This window comes from Passer montanus, unplaced genomic scaffold, assembly GCF_014805655.1.
Source record: "Passer montanus isolate IOZ18808 unplaced genomic scaffold, ASM1480565v1 scaffold165, whole genome shotgun sequence".
NCBI lineage: Eukaryota > Metazoa > Chordata > Aves > Passeriformes > Passeridae > Passer > Passer montanus.
The window spans coordinates 580,202-595,874 of NW_024363716.1; the positions used below are offsets into that span (position 1 = coordinate 580,202).

At 54.5% G+C, this 15,673-nt stretch overlaps 1 protein-coding gene across 1 annotated transcript; it reads left to right on the forward strand.

Annotated features, from left to right (window-relative positions):
* Nucleotides 1-1,437: 1,437 nt before the first annotated feature.
* ASB18 (ankyrin repeat and SOCS box containing 18) lies at nt 1,438-15,471 on the forward strand. The gene is made up of 6 exons (XM_039703621.1): nt 1,438-1,596; nt 3,935-4,472; nt 5,756-6,023; nt 12,970-13,468; nt 14,004-14,117; nt 15,089-15,471. Exons 2-6 carry the CDS (start codon nt 4,163-4,165, stop codon nt 15,272-15,274), a joined length of 1,377 nt encoding a protein of 458 aa, XP_039559555.1. The 5' UTR covers nt 1,438-1,596; nt 3,935-4,162; the 3' UTR covers nt 15,275-15,471.
* The last annotated feature ends 202 nt before the right edge of the window (nt 15,472-15,673 follow it).

The window sequence follows — 15,673 nt, forward strand, 5'->3', positions numbered from 1 at the left end:
TCCCTGCTGTGACAGATGAGCCCAGAACCAGCTGCTCTTCCCAGCACAGCACAGCACAGCACAACCTGTAATTTGCAGCCCTTGCCCCACAGGTGATGGGAAGAGGGGGCAGGAATGGGGGCAGAGCCCAGCACGAACCAGGTGCTTCCCTCCTGGAGCTGCAGCTGCTCCAGGGCGAGGTGGGAGCCCTGATGAACCTGGCCAAGGCCCCACTGATTAACACTGACAGTTCTGGAGTGTCCAGTGGGAAGGGATAAATCAATCCCCCAGAAATGGGTGGGTGTGGGCAACAGGGTTTGTTCTTCTGCACCCCAGAGGGCAAGCAATTATCTCAGGAACTTTCCACTTAGCGTGTGCTTGGGAAACACATCCTCCAGCCCATAAATAACTTGCACAGGTACCTGGCACTTGCCGGTGTCAGACACTGACTGTGCTCAGGGGTGACACGAAACCAAGTCAAGGGCTTGTTGGAGCTCGTGGTGGCCATCCAGCTCCTCTGTGTGCACCTCCCACAGTGATGGCAGTGCTGGAATTCCAGTAGGGAATGGGGTGAACCTGCTTCAGATCCCAAGAGCTGGGGAAGAGGGCTGGGATCTGAGCCCTGAAATGCCCAGCACTGGGTCCTCACCCTGTAAGCCTTCATAAAACCCTTTTTGGTGGCAGGCTGTGAGGGGTGAGGGTGCCACGAGGCAAATCACAGCTGGGTGTCTCCCATCCCAGGAGGAAATCCCACATTTTGGACCCCACAAGGAGCCTCCAGTGCTGAGACTGGGTGGGAGACACGTGATGAGGGTCAGCCCCAGCTGCTTTTCCAGCCTGGCACACGGGGTGACATTCCAAGAGCGCATAACTCAGGGGGTAAACAACTGGGAGGGCTCCACCTTTCAAAGGGATGTGCCCCAGGACTGAATTCCCAGGGGATAATTAACAGCTCTCCAGCAGGGAGGTGGGGAGAAGGGAGCCCTTGAATTTTTACCTGAGCTAAGAGCTTTTTTTAAAATTATTATTCCTGTAATTGATGGGGGAAAGGGGGGGGGGGGGGGAGGAAAATTGTGCAGTTATAATTGGAAAGAGTTTGGAGAGGGGTTTATTGAATTATTTACATCTGACAAAGACGAGCCACTATAAACTAACTGTAGCACAAGACCTTTCCATGTTATATAGAGCTGTTAAAGGGAAATGCTTAAATATCATCTAATTTCCAATAAAAACTGCACAAAATCAATGCAGCCTCGGGACAAGTTTATATTTCACCAGGCAGCAGCTTCTAAAGAAGAGCTCAGCAGCAGCAGCAGCATCTGCAGAAGTGTTTTTGGGGGGGCTAAAGGCGTGAGCCCCTCCCCAGGCACAGGGACAGGGACATGTGTGTTGGCAGGGACAGCCCGACCACAGCCACATAGCTGGGCAGTGCTGTCACAGGGAGAGCTGCAAATATAAATGTGGGGACGTGCTGGGGACAGGGTGGCTCTTTGCAAGGTGGCCCCTGGCTCCCAGAGAGGGCACTGAAGCTCCCACCTCGCTCTGCCCGGGCAGGGATGGTGATCAGGGGGGATGAGGGACCATCAGCCAGGAGAGCCCCCCTCACATGGCTCCAAGGTAGGTTTGGGGCCGTGGTGGCATTGCCACCCCTCAGTCCCACAGCCACGGGGTGCTGGGGGGACGCTGCCATCACAGGGACCCCGTCTGAGCTATTTGGGGGGGCTAGGAGGGGATGCAAGGCTGGAATCAGGAGGCAGTGCTGCAGGCTCCTGCACCACGCCGGACATTTCCCTGCAAGAATAATAATGATGATGATGATAATGGCATCCCTGCTGCCAGAGGGCAGCTGTAAAGCAGGGTGGAGGTGCCAGGAGCTCTGCACATCTGGATGCTCTACCCTCGTGGGGCTTTGGGACCAGGAGGGCTGAGGTGTCCCCAGCGTGAGGACTGAGTTCTGTGGCACCTGCACTTGGGGGACAAGCTCAAACCCTCCTGCTGCTGTGTGTTGTGGCCTCCCTGTGCCAGGAATGAGTTTTGCCAGCAATGGGGAGCTGCAGCAGGCAGTGGAAGCTGTTATGGGCAGACCCCCTTGATGCGGGGAAGGGAAATGCCAAATGTTTTGCTCAGTGGGGTGTGCTCCGCAGGGAGAAGGTGCTGGGGATGGGCGAGGGCGAGGCTAGAGGTGCTCACTGTGACCCCTTCTGGGGCTCTGGCCTGTGCAGGAAGGACACAGCAGGATGATCCCAGGCCTGGTTTTGGCAGGCTCAGATCCCCAGGATCACAGAGCTGTGCCCAAGGCCTGCAGCACAGCATGGCCCCAGGGCAGCCTTGTGGGGTTTCCTCCAGCGCCCAAACTCGCTGCCTGAAGGCAACAAGTGCTTCACCAGCAGCTCAACACCCTTGTTTGCCCTGGCAGAGCCCAGCCCCGGGTCTGTGTGCCATGGGGAGCATTTCTCTGCACTCCTGCCGTGCCAGGCTGGCTTTAACCCTGGTGTTTTTATGCAAATAGATGCAGATTGAGAAGGGTCACGGGGTGTCTCTGCACAATCCCGAGGCCAATCCAGTGCCAGCCAAGGGAATTAGCCCGGGGCTGACCCACAAGGCCTGCCCTCTGTGCTAAATTTACCCGGGAGGCAATCCCTGCCCAGGGAAGGTGATCCCTGCGGTGTGAGGCAGGATTCCTCCGCGTCACCACCAAAATATGACAGGGTCACCAGAGACACAAGCTCTGGGAATGTCACCCTGAGGTGCATGATCCCTGTCTGGATCTCCAAAGCTCCTGCAGGAGCCCAGGGATGCCTGAGGTGTTTTCATACCAGGAGGAAGGTGGCTCAGGCATTACCAGAGCAGGGAATGGGCACTGAAATCCTGGGTGCAGCAAAACAGCAACGAGTGGTGAAAGCAGAGGGAAAATGAGGGTGCCCAGGGGTGTTTTCATACCAGAGCAGAGCTTGAGGAGGTGGCTCAGGCCATACCAGAGCAGGGTATGGGCACTGAAATCCTGCGTGCAGCAAAACAGCAACGAGTGGTGAAAGCAGAGGGAAAATGAGGGGCTTTGGAGGCTCCAAACCAACAGAGAGGCTGGGGACGGCCAGGTGGGAATGCTGGCCTTGAGAGCAAGGGGAAAAGAAGGAGAAAACAGGGAATTATCTCCCAAATTATCTCCCAGTGCTGCTTCCCATGAGCAGGGGCCTTAGGGGGGTCCTTCACCAGGAACCCCTTAGCTCAGCAAGCCCCATCCCTCATGGACACAGCAGGGAGTTTTGGGGCTCCAGAGATGGGTGTCACCACAGCCATGCTGGGAACACACTCAGGGGAACCTCAGGTGGCTCTGGCAGCACGGGGGTGCTGGCTCAGGAATGCTCCGGATCCCCAGGAAGGTCCCAAAAATTCCTCCCAGCCTCAGGCTGGCTCCGCACAGAGGGAACCATGCAGCGTTCCAGCTCTGGCTGGACATCCCAAAATCGGCTCTGAGCGGGTTTGTTCCCCACAGAGGTGGGTGGCAGGGCTGGGACGGGCAGCCTTTGTCACCCAGAGCCCCCAAGTCACGAGATGCCAGTCTCTATTCTCGTCCCCAGCACGGATCTCTCCGGTGACCTTGAGGAAAGGAGCCTGGGGGAAGTGGGAGCAGGGAATGCTCTGCTGGCATCCAGTGGAGCTTTCTGTCTCCTATACAAGGCACTGTCTGGGGGAGCAGCTTCCCCTGCCAAAGCCCCAGGAGCGTTTGTACCTCGCTGCAAGGGCCATCCCAGCATTCCAGGCTGGCCCAGTAACACGTAGCCCAGATTTTTCCACATTGCAACCACAGGACTGGAATCTCACATGAGCACCTTCATGAAAAAAATAAAATAGAGGTGGGGGGAATCCTCCCAAAGCTCAGAGGACACAAATAAGGTTATTGGGGATAGACAGACAGCAGTTTACTAAATTCCTTTTTTTTTTTTTTTTTTTTTAGTTTCCTAAACACTAGGCACCTGTTTCCTCCCAGCCTAAACACCTCTGTCCCAAGTTGGAGCCTCCAAAAAATCCAGCAATTTAATCCAAGAGGTGCTGCTGCAGCGTGGCCCAGTGACCACCTGACCCTCATTGTACCCCGTGTCCATCATGCTCCAGCCCCTCTGCAGTTATAAATACCCCACAACAGAGCCTGGACTGGATTATAATTAGACAGTGAGCCAAGAGGATGGAGCCAATGGGCTATAAAAGCCTGGCCATGCCCCCAGGCAGGATCTGCACACCAGGAAGCACTGGCATGAGCGAGGCACCAGGAGCTGGGACAGCAAAGCTGAGGATTTCCTCCAAGTTGGGCTCGGAGCATCCCTTGGCACCTCGAGCTCCCATCGCCAGGTTCTACACAGCCCTGGTCACGGGAGACCTGAGGAGCCTGCAGGTCCTGACTGACAGATACCACCAAGATGTCAACCTGGTCTTTGAGATCAGTAGAAACCAGCTGGAGTGGCAGGTGAAAAGCCAAGCCTCTTATGGACTCTCAGGTACTTTTCCTTTGAAGGCCAGGCCAGGAGAATGAAATCAGTGGATGTTTACTAACCCTAAGGAGGAGAGGGGCAGTGCATCTCGGTGCCTTGGGTGTGCCTAAGGTTTTTGGTTAGCCCACAGTTCTGGCCATTAATATCCATCACTCTTAATATTTTCTTCTCTTCTGCGCCTACTAACCCAGTGGAAGTGTAAGATCTGTGCATCCATGTGATTTCCTCAGGCTGGGATTAGACACCCTGTGTTTTGGGAATGCTTTCAGGAGGGCTCACAGCCCAAATTCCTCATGGTGCTATCAGAAGGGATCAGATGCTCTTGGTCTCAGGATGCCTCCTGAGGTGATGCTCCCCATGGCCCCAGGTGCTCAGGAGATGGTCCAGGAGGTCCTGGAGCTGCTGGGAAACACAATTCCTCACTCTGGCTGATCCCAAACCCAGCACATCCCAAGCCCAGCCCTCCACCACCCTCCCACCTGGCTTGGGTGCCTTCACTCCCAGAAAAGTTGACTTTTCCTTTCCTGGGGAATTCCTGAGCTGCCTTTAGCTCCTGCCAGCCACTTGCACAGGGGGCTGTGTGCCCTGGTGGCCAGCAGGGCATTGGCTTGCCCACCTGGTTCCACCTGAAATTCCTCTCCTGGATGAGCACACACTGAGGGGGTTTTGTTTCCCCTCCTTCCAACTGCAGTCAGAGCCACGGAGCCAACCAGCCCCTAAAGCTGCCAGAGAAAAAGGGGAAGAGCCCTGTCAGGAGCTGCTCCAGCCCCCAGGCTGCTGGGCAGGGGATGGGAATGCAGGGGCAGGAATGAACCAGGTGCAGTCAGAGCCCCATTTATTGTATTTGCTGGGAATGTCCTGATGAAGGCAGGAATTATGAACCTGACTCCACTCTCAGCAGGCTAATTTATTATTTTACGAAACTACATTATATTAAAGAATACTATATTATATTAAAGAATACTATAGTACACTAAAGAATACAGAAAGGATACTTACAGAAGGCTAAAAAGATAATAATGAAACTCGTGACTCTGTCCAGAGTCCCGACACATCTTGGCATTGATTGGTCAAAGAGTGAAAACAGCTCACAGCAGAACCCAATGAAACAATCACCTGTGGGTAAACAATCTCCAAACACATTCCACATGAGCACAACACAGGAGAAGCAAATGAGATAAGAATTGTTTTCCTTTTCCCTGAGGCTGCTCAGCTTCCCAGGAGCAAGCTCCTGGGCGAAGGGCTTTTCCAGAGAGCGTGAATGCCGCAGCCATTCCCGTGTCCCGCAGGGCTGTGGGCGCTGGAGGAGCGCCTGGAGCTGAGCACCCCTCTGTGCCTCGCCGCCCGCCACGGCCACCCCGACTGCCTGCGGCACCTCCTGCGCCGCGGGGCCGACCCCAACCTGGCCCCGGGGGGACAGGCCCCGCTGCACCTGGCCTGCCAGGGCGGGCACGGCGACTGCGTGGAGCTGCTGCTGGAGTACAGGGCCCAGCCCGACGCGCGCGGCGAGCGGGGCGCGGCCCCGCTGCACCTCTGCACCTCGCGGGACTCGCTGCGGTAAGGACGGCCCTGCTGCCCGGGGCTGGCACGGGGCCTGCAGCAGCCTGGGGCGCTGGGAGGGGTCCCTGCCCTGGCACGGGGTGGGATGGGTCGGGCTTTGAGGTCCCTTCTGTCGTAGGTGAGATGGAGACAATACAAAGCAGCGCGCTCTGTAGTAAAGCGGGCAACGCCGATGAGGGGGGAATGATGCATTTCTCCACTGATGTCAGAAGGCTAATTAATTACTTTATTTTACTATATTATTCTATACTGTATTAATTACATTGCATCTAAACTGAATCTGCACAAGCGCCCAACTCAGCTCCACTGCCCAGAGTCTTGTGACTGTCCCGACACGCACACACCTGGATTCGCTTGGTCAGTGAATCAAAACACTCCCGCCAGAATCCAATTACCAGCTCCCTTCAGGTGAACAATCTTCCACGATGCACTCCACTTGTGAACAACACAGGAGCATAGAGAACTGTTAGGTAAGAATTGAGATAAGAATTATTTTTAATTTCTCTGAGGTTCAGAGAATGTGAATCCCAGAAATATCCTCGGGAAATTGTGCCTTGCTTTTCTCCGTGAAGAGAAATGCGGCTACAACACTCCATTTCCAGAAGGCTTCAAACTGCTTTTATTCTAGCATGCATGCTTTTCAGACACTCTTACAAAGCTCAGAAGTTTACACTTTACTCATTGGTTAGAAGGGACAAACAAAGTGATTATTGGAATGGGCAGTTGCAGGCTTCTCTTACTTATTCTCTTATTTATTTATCCTTCTTTCTTGGTTTGTCTGTCAACAGCCTTGGTAGGAAATTCTTTCAGGGGCAAACGTGGATCCTCATTTTAAAAGCACAGATCCTCTTATCAAACATGGATCCTCTTCTCAAACTTCTCCCTGGCTCACAGAAGTTGCTGTAAAACCTCTTCCACCCAAACCTTCCAATCCAAACCATTCTGGCATTTCATGACAACCTCGCTGTGCATCCCCTGTGCACACAGCCCAGGAGTTTTGCCTGTGGGAGGCAAAAAAGATGCCATAAAGCAAGAAAGATGCCATGAAGCAAAAAACCATGCTGTGATCCATGGCAAGGCTTCCCACAGGCTCCCACATCTTTCCACTGCCACAGCAGAGACAAAAATAAAAAGGGCATTTTGGTGCCAGGCACATTGCTCAGCCTAAGTCTTCTCCCCATGGACAGGAGCAGCCCAGCCTCAGCCTTTCCTTGCTCCTCTTTCCTGGCTATTTCCCCTAAAATCAGTAAGTCCTGCAGCCCAGATCCAGCAGACTTCCCCAGGAGATGCTCAGGATGGGTTTATGGGATGTGGAGCAATGCTCCCACCCCCTCACCCCGCACAAGCCACGTGGGGATCCCCTTTGGCTCACAGGCAGGGCTGGGCTCCTCCGTGTGCACCCACATCCCACCCTGCATCAGCATCACCAGATGAGCATAAAAATTGCCTGGAAAAATATGGAAAAACGCAGCAAAATATGTTTCTGTAGGACTTTAAGTGCCTGGATCACTAGACACACAGAATGAGGATATTTTCCTTTTTTTTTATAAAGAGCTCAGCCACTTGATATTATCCTGATGAAACTGCTTAGGGCCACAGTGAATTCCATCACTTGCCAGCTTCCCTGGAAAGCCAGCCTGGCTTCCATCCTCTGCCCTCCAGGCAGGCAAGATTACCTGGAGGTAGGTGGTGGAAGCGAGGTTCCAGCATGTCACAGACCACGACACGGGGAGAGAGCTCTGCAGAAGGGAAGCAGCCAGAGAGGGAAAGGTTTGATCTCTGCTTATCAGTAAGAGTCTCTGCAAGATGTCCAAAAATCAGGTATTAATCAACTTCTGGTTCAGCCGAAAAAATCTAGGGATGAATCCAAGGCATCCTTGGTGCCGTGAGGGCTGGAAGGAGCAGGGTGGGAAAGGGAGGATGCTGCAGGCAAGAGCTGGATTTAATTCCTTCACCTGAGCTCTCTTTACACCTTCAACCTCATCCTCCAGCCCCATCCTAAAGCCCCAGTGCTTCCCTGATTTTAGGCTTCTCCCCCTGAAGAGATGGGGCCACCAAACCACCCCAGGCCTTGCAGAGGATCTCCTGGACCACAGAGGTCCAGGTGCCCTGGCTTTGCTTCCACGCTTGGGAAAAAATACTATTTTATATAGATGTATTAGAAAACAGACCTGCTCTCACTGATTTGCATGTTCCATTCCCTCGGAAGGCAGAGGGGGATGGCAGGTGAGCCAGCCAGGATCAGACAGCCCCGAGGTGGCAACAGCTGAGTTGTAAGGCCTGGAATATTGGGGCTTTATAATGGAAATGCTGCGAGCCCCTTCACTACGGCGCCCGGCGCTACGGGGGCTTCTACAATAACTGAGCCAACTCCCTTGAAAGATCAAAAATTAATAGACATTTCAGACAGGGTTTGAGGTTTCGACCACTGCTTTTTCAATAGCAAAGACTTTGCTAAAGTTGGAGACTGAGGAGGTCAAGCTTTGGGTAACACAAACATTTCCTCTTTGATTAGGGGGAGACTACTTTACCTCGCCTCCTTTTTTTTTATTTTATTATTTTTTTCGTTGAGTAGTAGATTTTAGGTCATCCTTAATTTTTTACTGACAACAAAGAGCAGGTCATTGACCTACATAGAGAGCTATTTTATTTTTCTCCCTCTCGATAACAATGGCCAGAACACCTATGTGCCAGGTTCTTCTGTATTCCCATATACTCGGCAATTCACCATGGGGGCAGGACTTAAAACCTTTGAGCCTCTCAGTGACTGGGATAAAAAAAAATTATCTGGGCTTCCTTCCAGCCATTTGAGCTTCAGAATCCATGAGATTTCAACAAAAAGGATATCAGAGCTTTAATCTAGGAGCTTTTTGAAGAGATGGAAAAAAAAAAGTTCCAGTAAAGTTCAGTCTTACCTTCTTCACTTTAGGAGCTGTTCATGCCAACGTCGGCCTATTTAGTAGAGTTCCTCTCCTTGACCTCTTTTTTACAGCCGAGATAATTAACATGGTGGGGTAAGATGAGTCTCTAAATTCACTGCACTCTCTCCCTGGCGCTCTCCCTTTTCCCTCTTAAAGCTGGGGATGATTAAAGGAGCCTGCCTTTATTGGCACCCCGAAAAAAAAATAAAATAAAAATAATTGAGGGGGAGAGGAAGAGGCTCGGCGGCGGGGAGGGGAGGGGAGAGCGGGCGTGGGGCGCTGGGCAGGCGCTGGCAGGGATGCAGGACACGGCTCCTGCCTCCCATCACGGCAGGAAGGGATGCTCAGCATCTGCAGAGCCCTCCTCCAGATCTCCCTGAACGTCCCAGGCTTCCCTCGTGGCCAGGGAGAGCCTGCCTGGGGAGGAACTTCCCTGCTCCAGCCTCGCACTGGAAAGAGCTCGGCAAGGAAGGAGCTCTGGGAAGCCAAGGGATGGGACAGGAAGGTGTCACCCCTGCTTCCAGCTGAGCAATTCCCTTCTCTGAGCCTTCCCTCCACCATGAGAGCTGGAAGCAGAGTTCTCCACCTCCTCCAAGCCCCCAGAGCCGAGGGATGGGGGATGAAAGGTGGGATGGGTCAATGCAGGAGCTCAGGCAGCGTCCGAGGGGCACTGGGATAGGGAGCAAGCACCAGGGACAGGGGAATGGGAGGGATGAGCAGGAAACAGGAGCTGAGCAGGAAGGCAGGAGCCTAAAAAGGTCAAGACAAGGCTCCAAATGCCAGGGAGATGGGCACTGACCCAGAGCAGCCACCCCCAGGCACCCTCCAGCTGTTCCAGCATCATCCTGGGCACTCTGCCCTGGGGCTGTGGGAAAGCAACACTGCAAGGGAAAAAAGCCCAGAGATTTGAAAAGCCAGCATTTAGCATCATCTAGTGCTAAACCTCATCCTCTGCTCTGTTCTGCCTTGCTAAATACAGCACTCGGAGCGTTTGGAGCCATGGTTTTGGGAAGCTGAGCAAGAGCAGCTCCTGGCTGGGTCCTGACAGAGAGACAAAGAGCCCAGGAGCAGCCACAGGGCTGGGAATGAGGGCTTCCACAGACAAACCTCGCTCCGACCCCGGGCACGGGGGGGAAAAACAATCAGGAGGTTTTTCCTTGAGGAAACTGGGGCCTGAGCGGGTTCTTGGGACGGGATTTTCCCTGCAGCCTCCGCTGCCCCAATCTCCTGCTCCTCCTGCTGGTTGTTCTTCGCATCCCGTTCCTAACAAATCCCGCTTTCCCAGCCTGGGTGGTTTCCATCCCAGCCAGTGGGAGCCTTCCTGGCATAAGGAGGGCAGTGGGCACATCCTGACTCTCTGATGGGTGAAGAAATGAAAAAAAAAACAATCCCAAATAATTTGCTCCCATTCCATTTGATCCAGGAGCCCAGGGCAGGGCGAAGGTGGAGCACCAGCAGCGCTCACCCCAAATTTCCTTTGCCTTAAGAAGTGACTTGCCCAAGCAAGGGGATGTCACCCATCACCTGCAAACGGGTTGGGAATGGCTTGGAAGTGAGTTTAAATTAGTCGAAATTAGGCGCCAGGCTGGATGGAAAACAAAGTTATTTGTTTTGCCACGGAATTTCTGCTGAGATAAACGGAAAGCTGAACTCAGCATGCTCTTTCGGTATTCCCAGAGGATTGGAGAGGAGCCCTTGAAAAAGCAGCAAGCCATTGCTGGGCCTTATTTAATGGGATTTTAGTCCAGTCTGGTGGCAACAACCAGGCTGTGAATGAACATACAGGAAGCCAGAAACGCTGGGGAAGTGTTGGAGCTCATCAGCAGAGATTGTAGAGGTTAACAACAGCACCTACCCAGAACCTGCTGATGCCCAGCTATCCAAACAGGAGAGAAATGCACCTCCCAGGCTCCCACCCTTTCCATTCACTGGAAGAGATCTTCCCTTGTTCATAACTCCCTGCCAGCATTCCCTCTGTGCCAAGGGAGGAGCACCCAGGGGAAAATCCAGTATAAAGCAGCTTGGGTTTCTTCCAGCACTTGATAACCAAAAAGAAAAACCCTCCAGGGATGCAGCCTCAGGAAGGATGGTCCTTCCACAGGAGAATATTTGGGAGGTCTAGCAGGAGATGAAGAGGAACTGAGCTCCCAGGGTGGGGTTCTCTGTAAGGGAAAAGCCCAGGGCACAGTGAGGATTGGAAATCTTCAGCAGGTGGAAATCTTCAGCCCAAACCAGGGCAATGTTTGTGCCAAGGCACAGCTGCCTCCTTGCCTGGGAATGCTTTAAGCATGATCTACCCCCAAAAAAAGAAGAAAAGCAGAACAAAAGGGGATTTTTCTCAGGGCGAGGCTGCTGCATTTTTGCAGCCAAGTCAGCAATAATTTTTTCCCATTTTTTCCTGCAGAACCATCATTGGTTTGCCCTGAATGTGTTATTTTAGGGTGCAGAGCTACCTGTGACATCAGGATTAAGCTGCTCTGGAGAGATCCCAAGAGAATAATCATAATCAGGGCTACAAACTCCCTGCTGACAAGGATGGCCAAGACCAGTAAAAGAGACTTGAGTGTCTGAGTGATCCCCTCCAACAGCAGCCAGCGAGCCCCAAAAAAGCCTCAGGGAGAAAAAACACTCCTGAAGAAAGGGATTCAGCATCCTAGTGCAAAAAATTAAATTGGAAAGTAGGGACCTGAGGATTTTGGGAATGGCACAACCCCACCTAAATCCACTCTCATGCAACCACACCCCAAGCAGAGCATCCATGGTGGAGCCTCTGGTGAGGGCTGGCACCTCTGGGAAGTACAGGAAAAGATCCTGAAGGGATGTTTCTGGCATCTCAGGCTTGAGGTGCACGGGAAAAGCAGGCCAGGGAGGTGTCTGTAAATTCTGCACTGCCAAGGACAATGAAAATCCTCCCAGCAAATCCTTGGGGAGGTGATGAGGCAGGTCCAGAAAAGTCAAGTATATTATTAGTAGTAGTATTATCTCATTATTTTATTATTGATATTTTTCCCACACATGTTAGCATTCCCCTGGGCCAGGAAAAACCAGCAATATCCTGGTGCTGTCCTTCCTCCCTGAGGTTCCTCTTCTTCCCCATTCCCGCTGCTGGAAAGATCAGGCTGGGATTTCTCTCCCCTTCCTGCTGCTTCTGTGTCAGCCCAGACCCTCACCCAGGGCTCCACTGACACCTGAGCTGAAACAAAAGATGAAAATTAGAGAGGCAGGAGGAGTTAAAGGATGGTGCTCAGCCCCTGGACTCCACGATCCCCGTGGGTCCCTCCCAGCTCAGGATATTCTGTGGTTCTGTGAAAACACAGCCCTCTGCAGCAGGAGCACACACAGGTGTTGGGGACCCTCCAAGGGAGCAGGAAAATCCATTTTTATATCCAAGCAAGTGGGGCTAGGATGGTCAAGGGGTTCAGGAATGGTCAGGGGTGGTCAAGGATAGTTGAAGACAGTCAAGGACGGTTGAAAATGGTCAAGGTATTCAAGGATGTTCAGGAGTGGTCAAGGATAGTCAGGATGGCAAAGGACAGTCCGGGATGGTCAAGGATGGTCGAGATGACTAAGGGCAGTCTAGGATGGTCAAGGGTAGTTAAGATGGCTAAGGACAGTCTGGGATGGTCAAGGAGGGTCAAGGATGGTCAAGGATGGTCAAGATGGCTAAGGATAGCCTAGGATGGTCAAGGGTGGTTAAGATGGCTAAGGACAGTCCAGGATGGTCAAGGAGTGTCAAGGTATTCAAGGACAGTCCAGGATGGCCAAGGATGACCATCCATGCATGACCCTGGTCAAGGAGCAGAGGGAGATATGGCCCAAACCACTGCTGCCCTCACTGTGGAGGGCACCAGGGCACAGTGCCACCTGCCCAGCCTGTGCTGCTCCCTCCCCAAATCCCCGAGTGCCACACCCCCAGCTCCAGCATGACCTCCCCCTCACCCCATACCATTTCCCACCCCACCATCCCTCATGGCTCCACCCGCACCACCCCTAAACCCCCATCCTAAAACCCCTTCCCGCAGGTGTGCCAAGCTCCTGCTGATGCACGGGGCGGCCGTGGAGCTGCCGAGCGAGGCGGGAGGGGACACGGCCCTGCACGTGGCCGCCCGGCCCCGTCTCTGCCCCCACGCCCGCCTCTACCTGCGGCGCCGCGCCCGCGTCGACGCCCGCAACGCGCGCCAGGAGACGGCGCTGGGCGTGCTCTGCGGGCAGGCCCCGGCCGCCGGCGACCATTCCCTGCAGCTTTTCCAGCTGCTGCTGGAGCACGGCGCCGACGTGGAGGCCCGGGACGAGAGCTGGAGGCGGCCCTTGCACCGGGCCTGCGGGGCGGCCAACGCCGAGCTGGTGCGGCTGCTGCTGCGGCGCGGCGCCGACGCCAACGCCATCGACTACGACGGCGTGTCCCCGCTGGGCTGGGCCCTGCAGGGCGCTGCCTGCCACCCGGAGCTGCGGCCCCACCTCAGCGTGCAGCTCCTGCTCAACCACGGCTCCCAGAAGATTTGGCCCCCGGCCTTCGTCAAGGTACCGGCCCCAAAATGGCGCCCGGAGAGCGCCTCGCGCGCGGGGCCTTGAGGTTGGGAGGTCTGGGACGTGTAAAGGTGGCGGGGTGGGAGAATTTGGGAGTTTCCCTGTCTGGCAGGGACTGTGGGGATGGGGAGTGGTGGAAGTGAAGGCCCAGCAGAAGGGCAGGAGGGAGCCAGCGCAGCTCGGAGGGGTTTTTCCCTGCCTAGGGAATATCAGAGACAGGCTTGGCTCACGAGCTGCATCGTGGCTCTGCGTCCCATTGATTTTACATCAAGCCATAAAGAAAATATTATCCAAGCCAAAAATGTAAATAAGGAGCGAGGGCTGCATCCAGAGGAAGAAGTGCCACAGCAAGGCGGGACTTCCCCCTGCTCCAAAAGGCACCAGGAGAAACCCCACGCCTGCCCCATCCCGACACGGGGCTATCCCAGCCCGGAGCGGGGTGGGGTGGGACAAACCCTGGCTGCAGCAGGTGGCTGCTGTCCCCTCTGGCCCTGCCTCTGTGTCTGAGCCCTCCCATGTCCCTGGACAGGTGCTGAAGTCCTGCGCGGCCGTGCCGGAGGTCATCGAGGTCCTCTTCAACTCCTACTCCCAAATCCCGGTGTCCCAGGAGTGGGCAGAGGCCGTGCCAGAGGAGGTGTTCCAGGTGAGGCAGCTCTGCTGGCTTGACACCCAAGGAGGGGGTTTTCCCCACAGAACTGGGGTTTATTTTCCCCACAGAATGATTCCCCCTCTGCCCCCACCCCCAGACTTCATTTGGATGGAAGAAAACCAAAAGGAATATTCCCTAGAGCAGCACCACACACCTGATCTCTCCAGGTTTGCACCCCTTGAGCTCCACCACCCTCTGACCCCACATCCCTGCCCCAGCCTGCCATAAAATCCGCTCTCAGCCTCGAGAAGTGAGCCTGGAGCCAGAGCACTTCCCAGCAGGAGCCCACATCCCTCGTTTTGGTTGGGAAAAGCTCCTCTGCAACAGGTACAGCCAGCCCGCTCTGGGGTGATTTGGGATGGCTCCTGGCCCCACAGGCTGTGAAGGATGGCTGGAATGCAAACAAAGCCTTCAGGGTGCTCTGAGGAATGGGAGAAAGGATTTTTCCCCCAAATTAAGGCAAGGCCAAGGCTGCACAGCCCAATCCTGCTTTGCTCCCTCAGGAACAGGGTCTCTTCCACATCAGCTTTCTGTGGGATGCTGCTGCGCCCTCCCCGAGGCTGCCCTTCCCCAAGGTGCTTCCACTGGAGAATTCCAGTCCACAAGGTCCCAATTCCACAGAATTCCAGTCCACAAGGGCCCAATTCCACAGGACAATTCCAATCCACAAGGTCCCAATTCAGCAGGAGAATTCCAGTCCACAAGGTCCCAATTCAGCAGGACAATTCCAGTCCACAAGGTCTCAATTCCGCAGGAGAATTCCAGTCCACAAGGTCCCAATTCAGCAGGACAATTCCTCACCCACCCTTTCCCTGTGTCAGTGCCCGGACCCCACTCCCACAGCCACACCTGTGGCTCCTTCCCTCATTCCCTTCCATCTTCATCCCTAAACACCTCCAGCTTCTCTGGCAGCCAGGAGAGGTGCCAGCGGGGCGGGTGACACTGTCCTTGTCCCCTCTCTGCAGCAGCACCGGCCGTTCTACGAGTCCCTGCTGGGGCTGGCGGGCACCGCCCGGAGCCTGCAGCACCTCTGCCGTGCCACCATCCGGGCACGCTGCGGGGACAAGTGCCACTCCCGCATCCCCCTGCTGCCCCTGCCCGCGGCCCTGCGGGATTTCCTGCTGCTGGAGCCGCAGGGAGTGGTGCTGTGAGGGAGCAGATCCAGGAGCAGATCCATGGAGCAGATCCAGGAGCATCCATGTGATGATGGGCACGCTTGCCATGGCTGTTTTCCCAGGATTAAAAAGTGCTTTTGGCTGGAAATTTGTATAGCTTTTGGGGTTTTTTTCCCCCCTTCTAATAGTGCTTTAAGCAAATTATAAAGAGTAATAAAATGATGAGTGGCTGGTAGGAATAATGCTGATGATGGAGGATCCCTGCAAAGCAGCGGGGGCTGCTCAGGTGTGGGACGGGAAGGACACGGCAGGGGACACAAATCATCCCGGGGACCCAAACCATCCCAGGGGACCCAAACCATCCCAGGGGACCCAAACCAGTCCAGGGGACCCAAACCATCCCAGGTCAACATCAAATCCCCTGGGATAAATCTC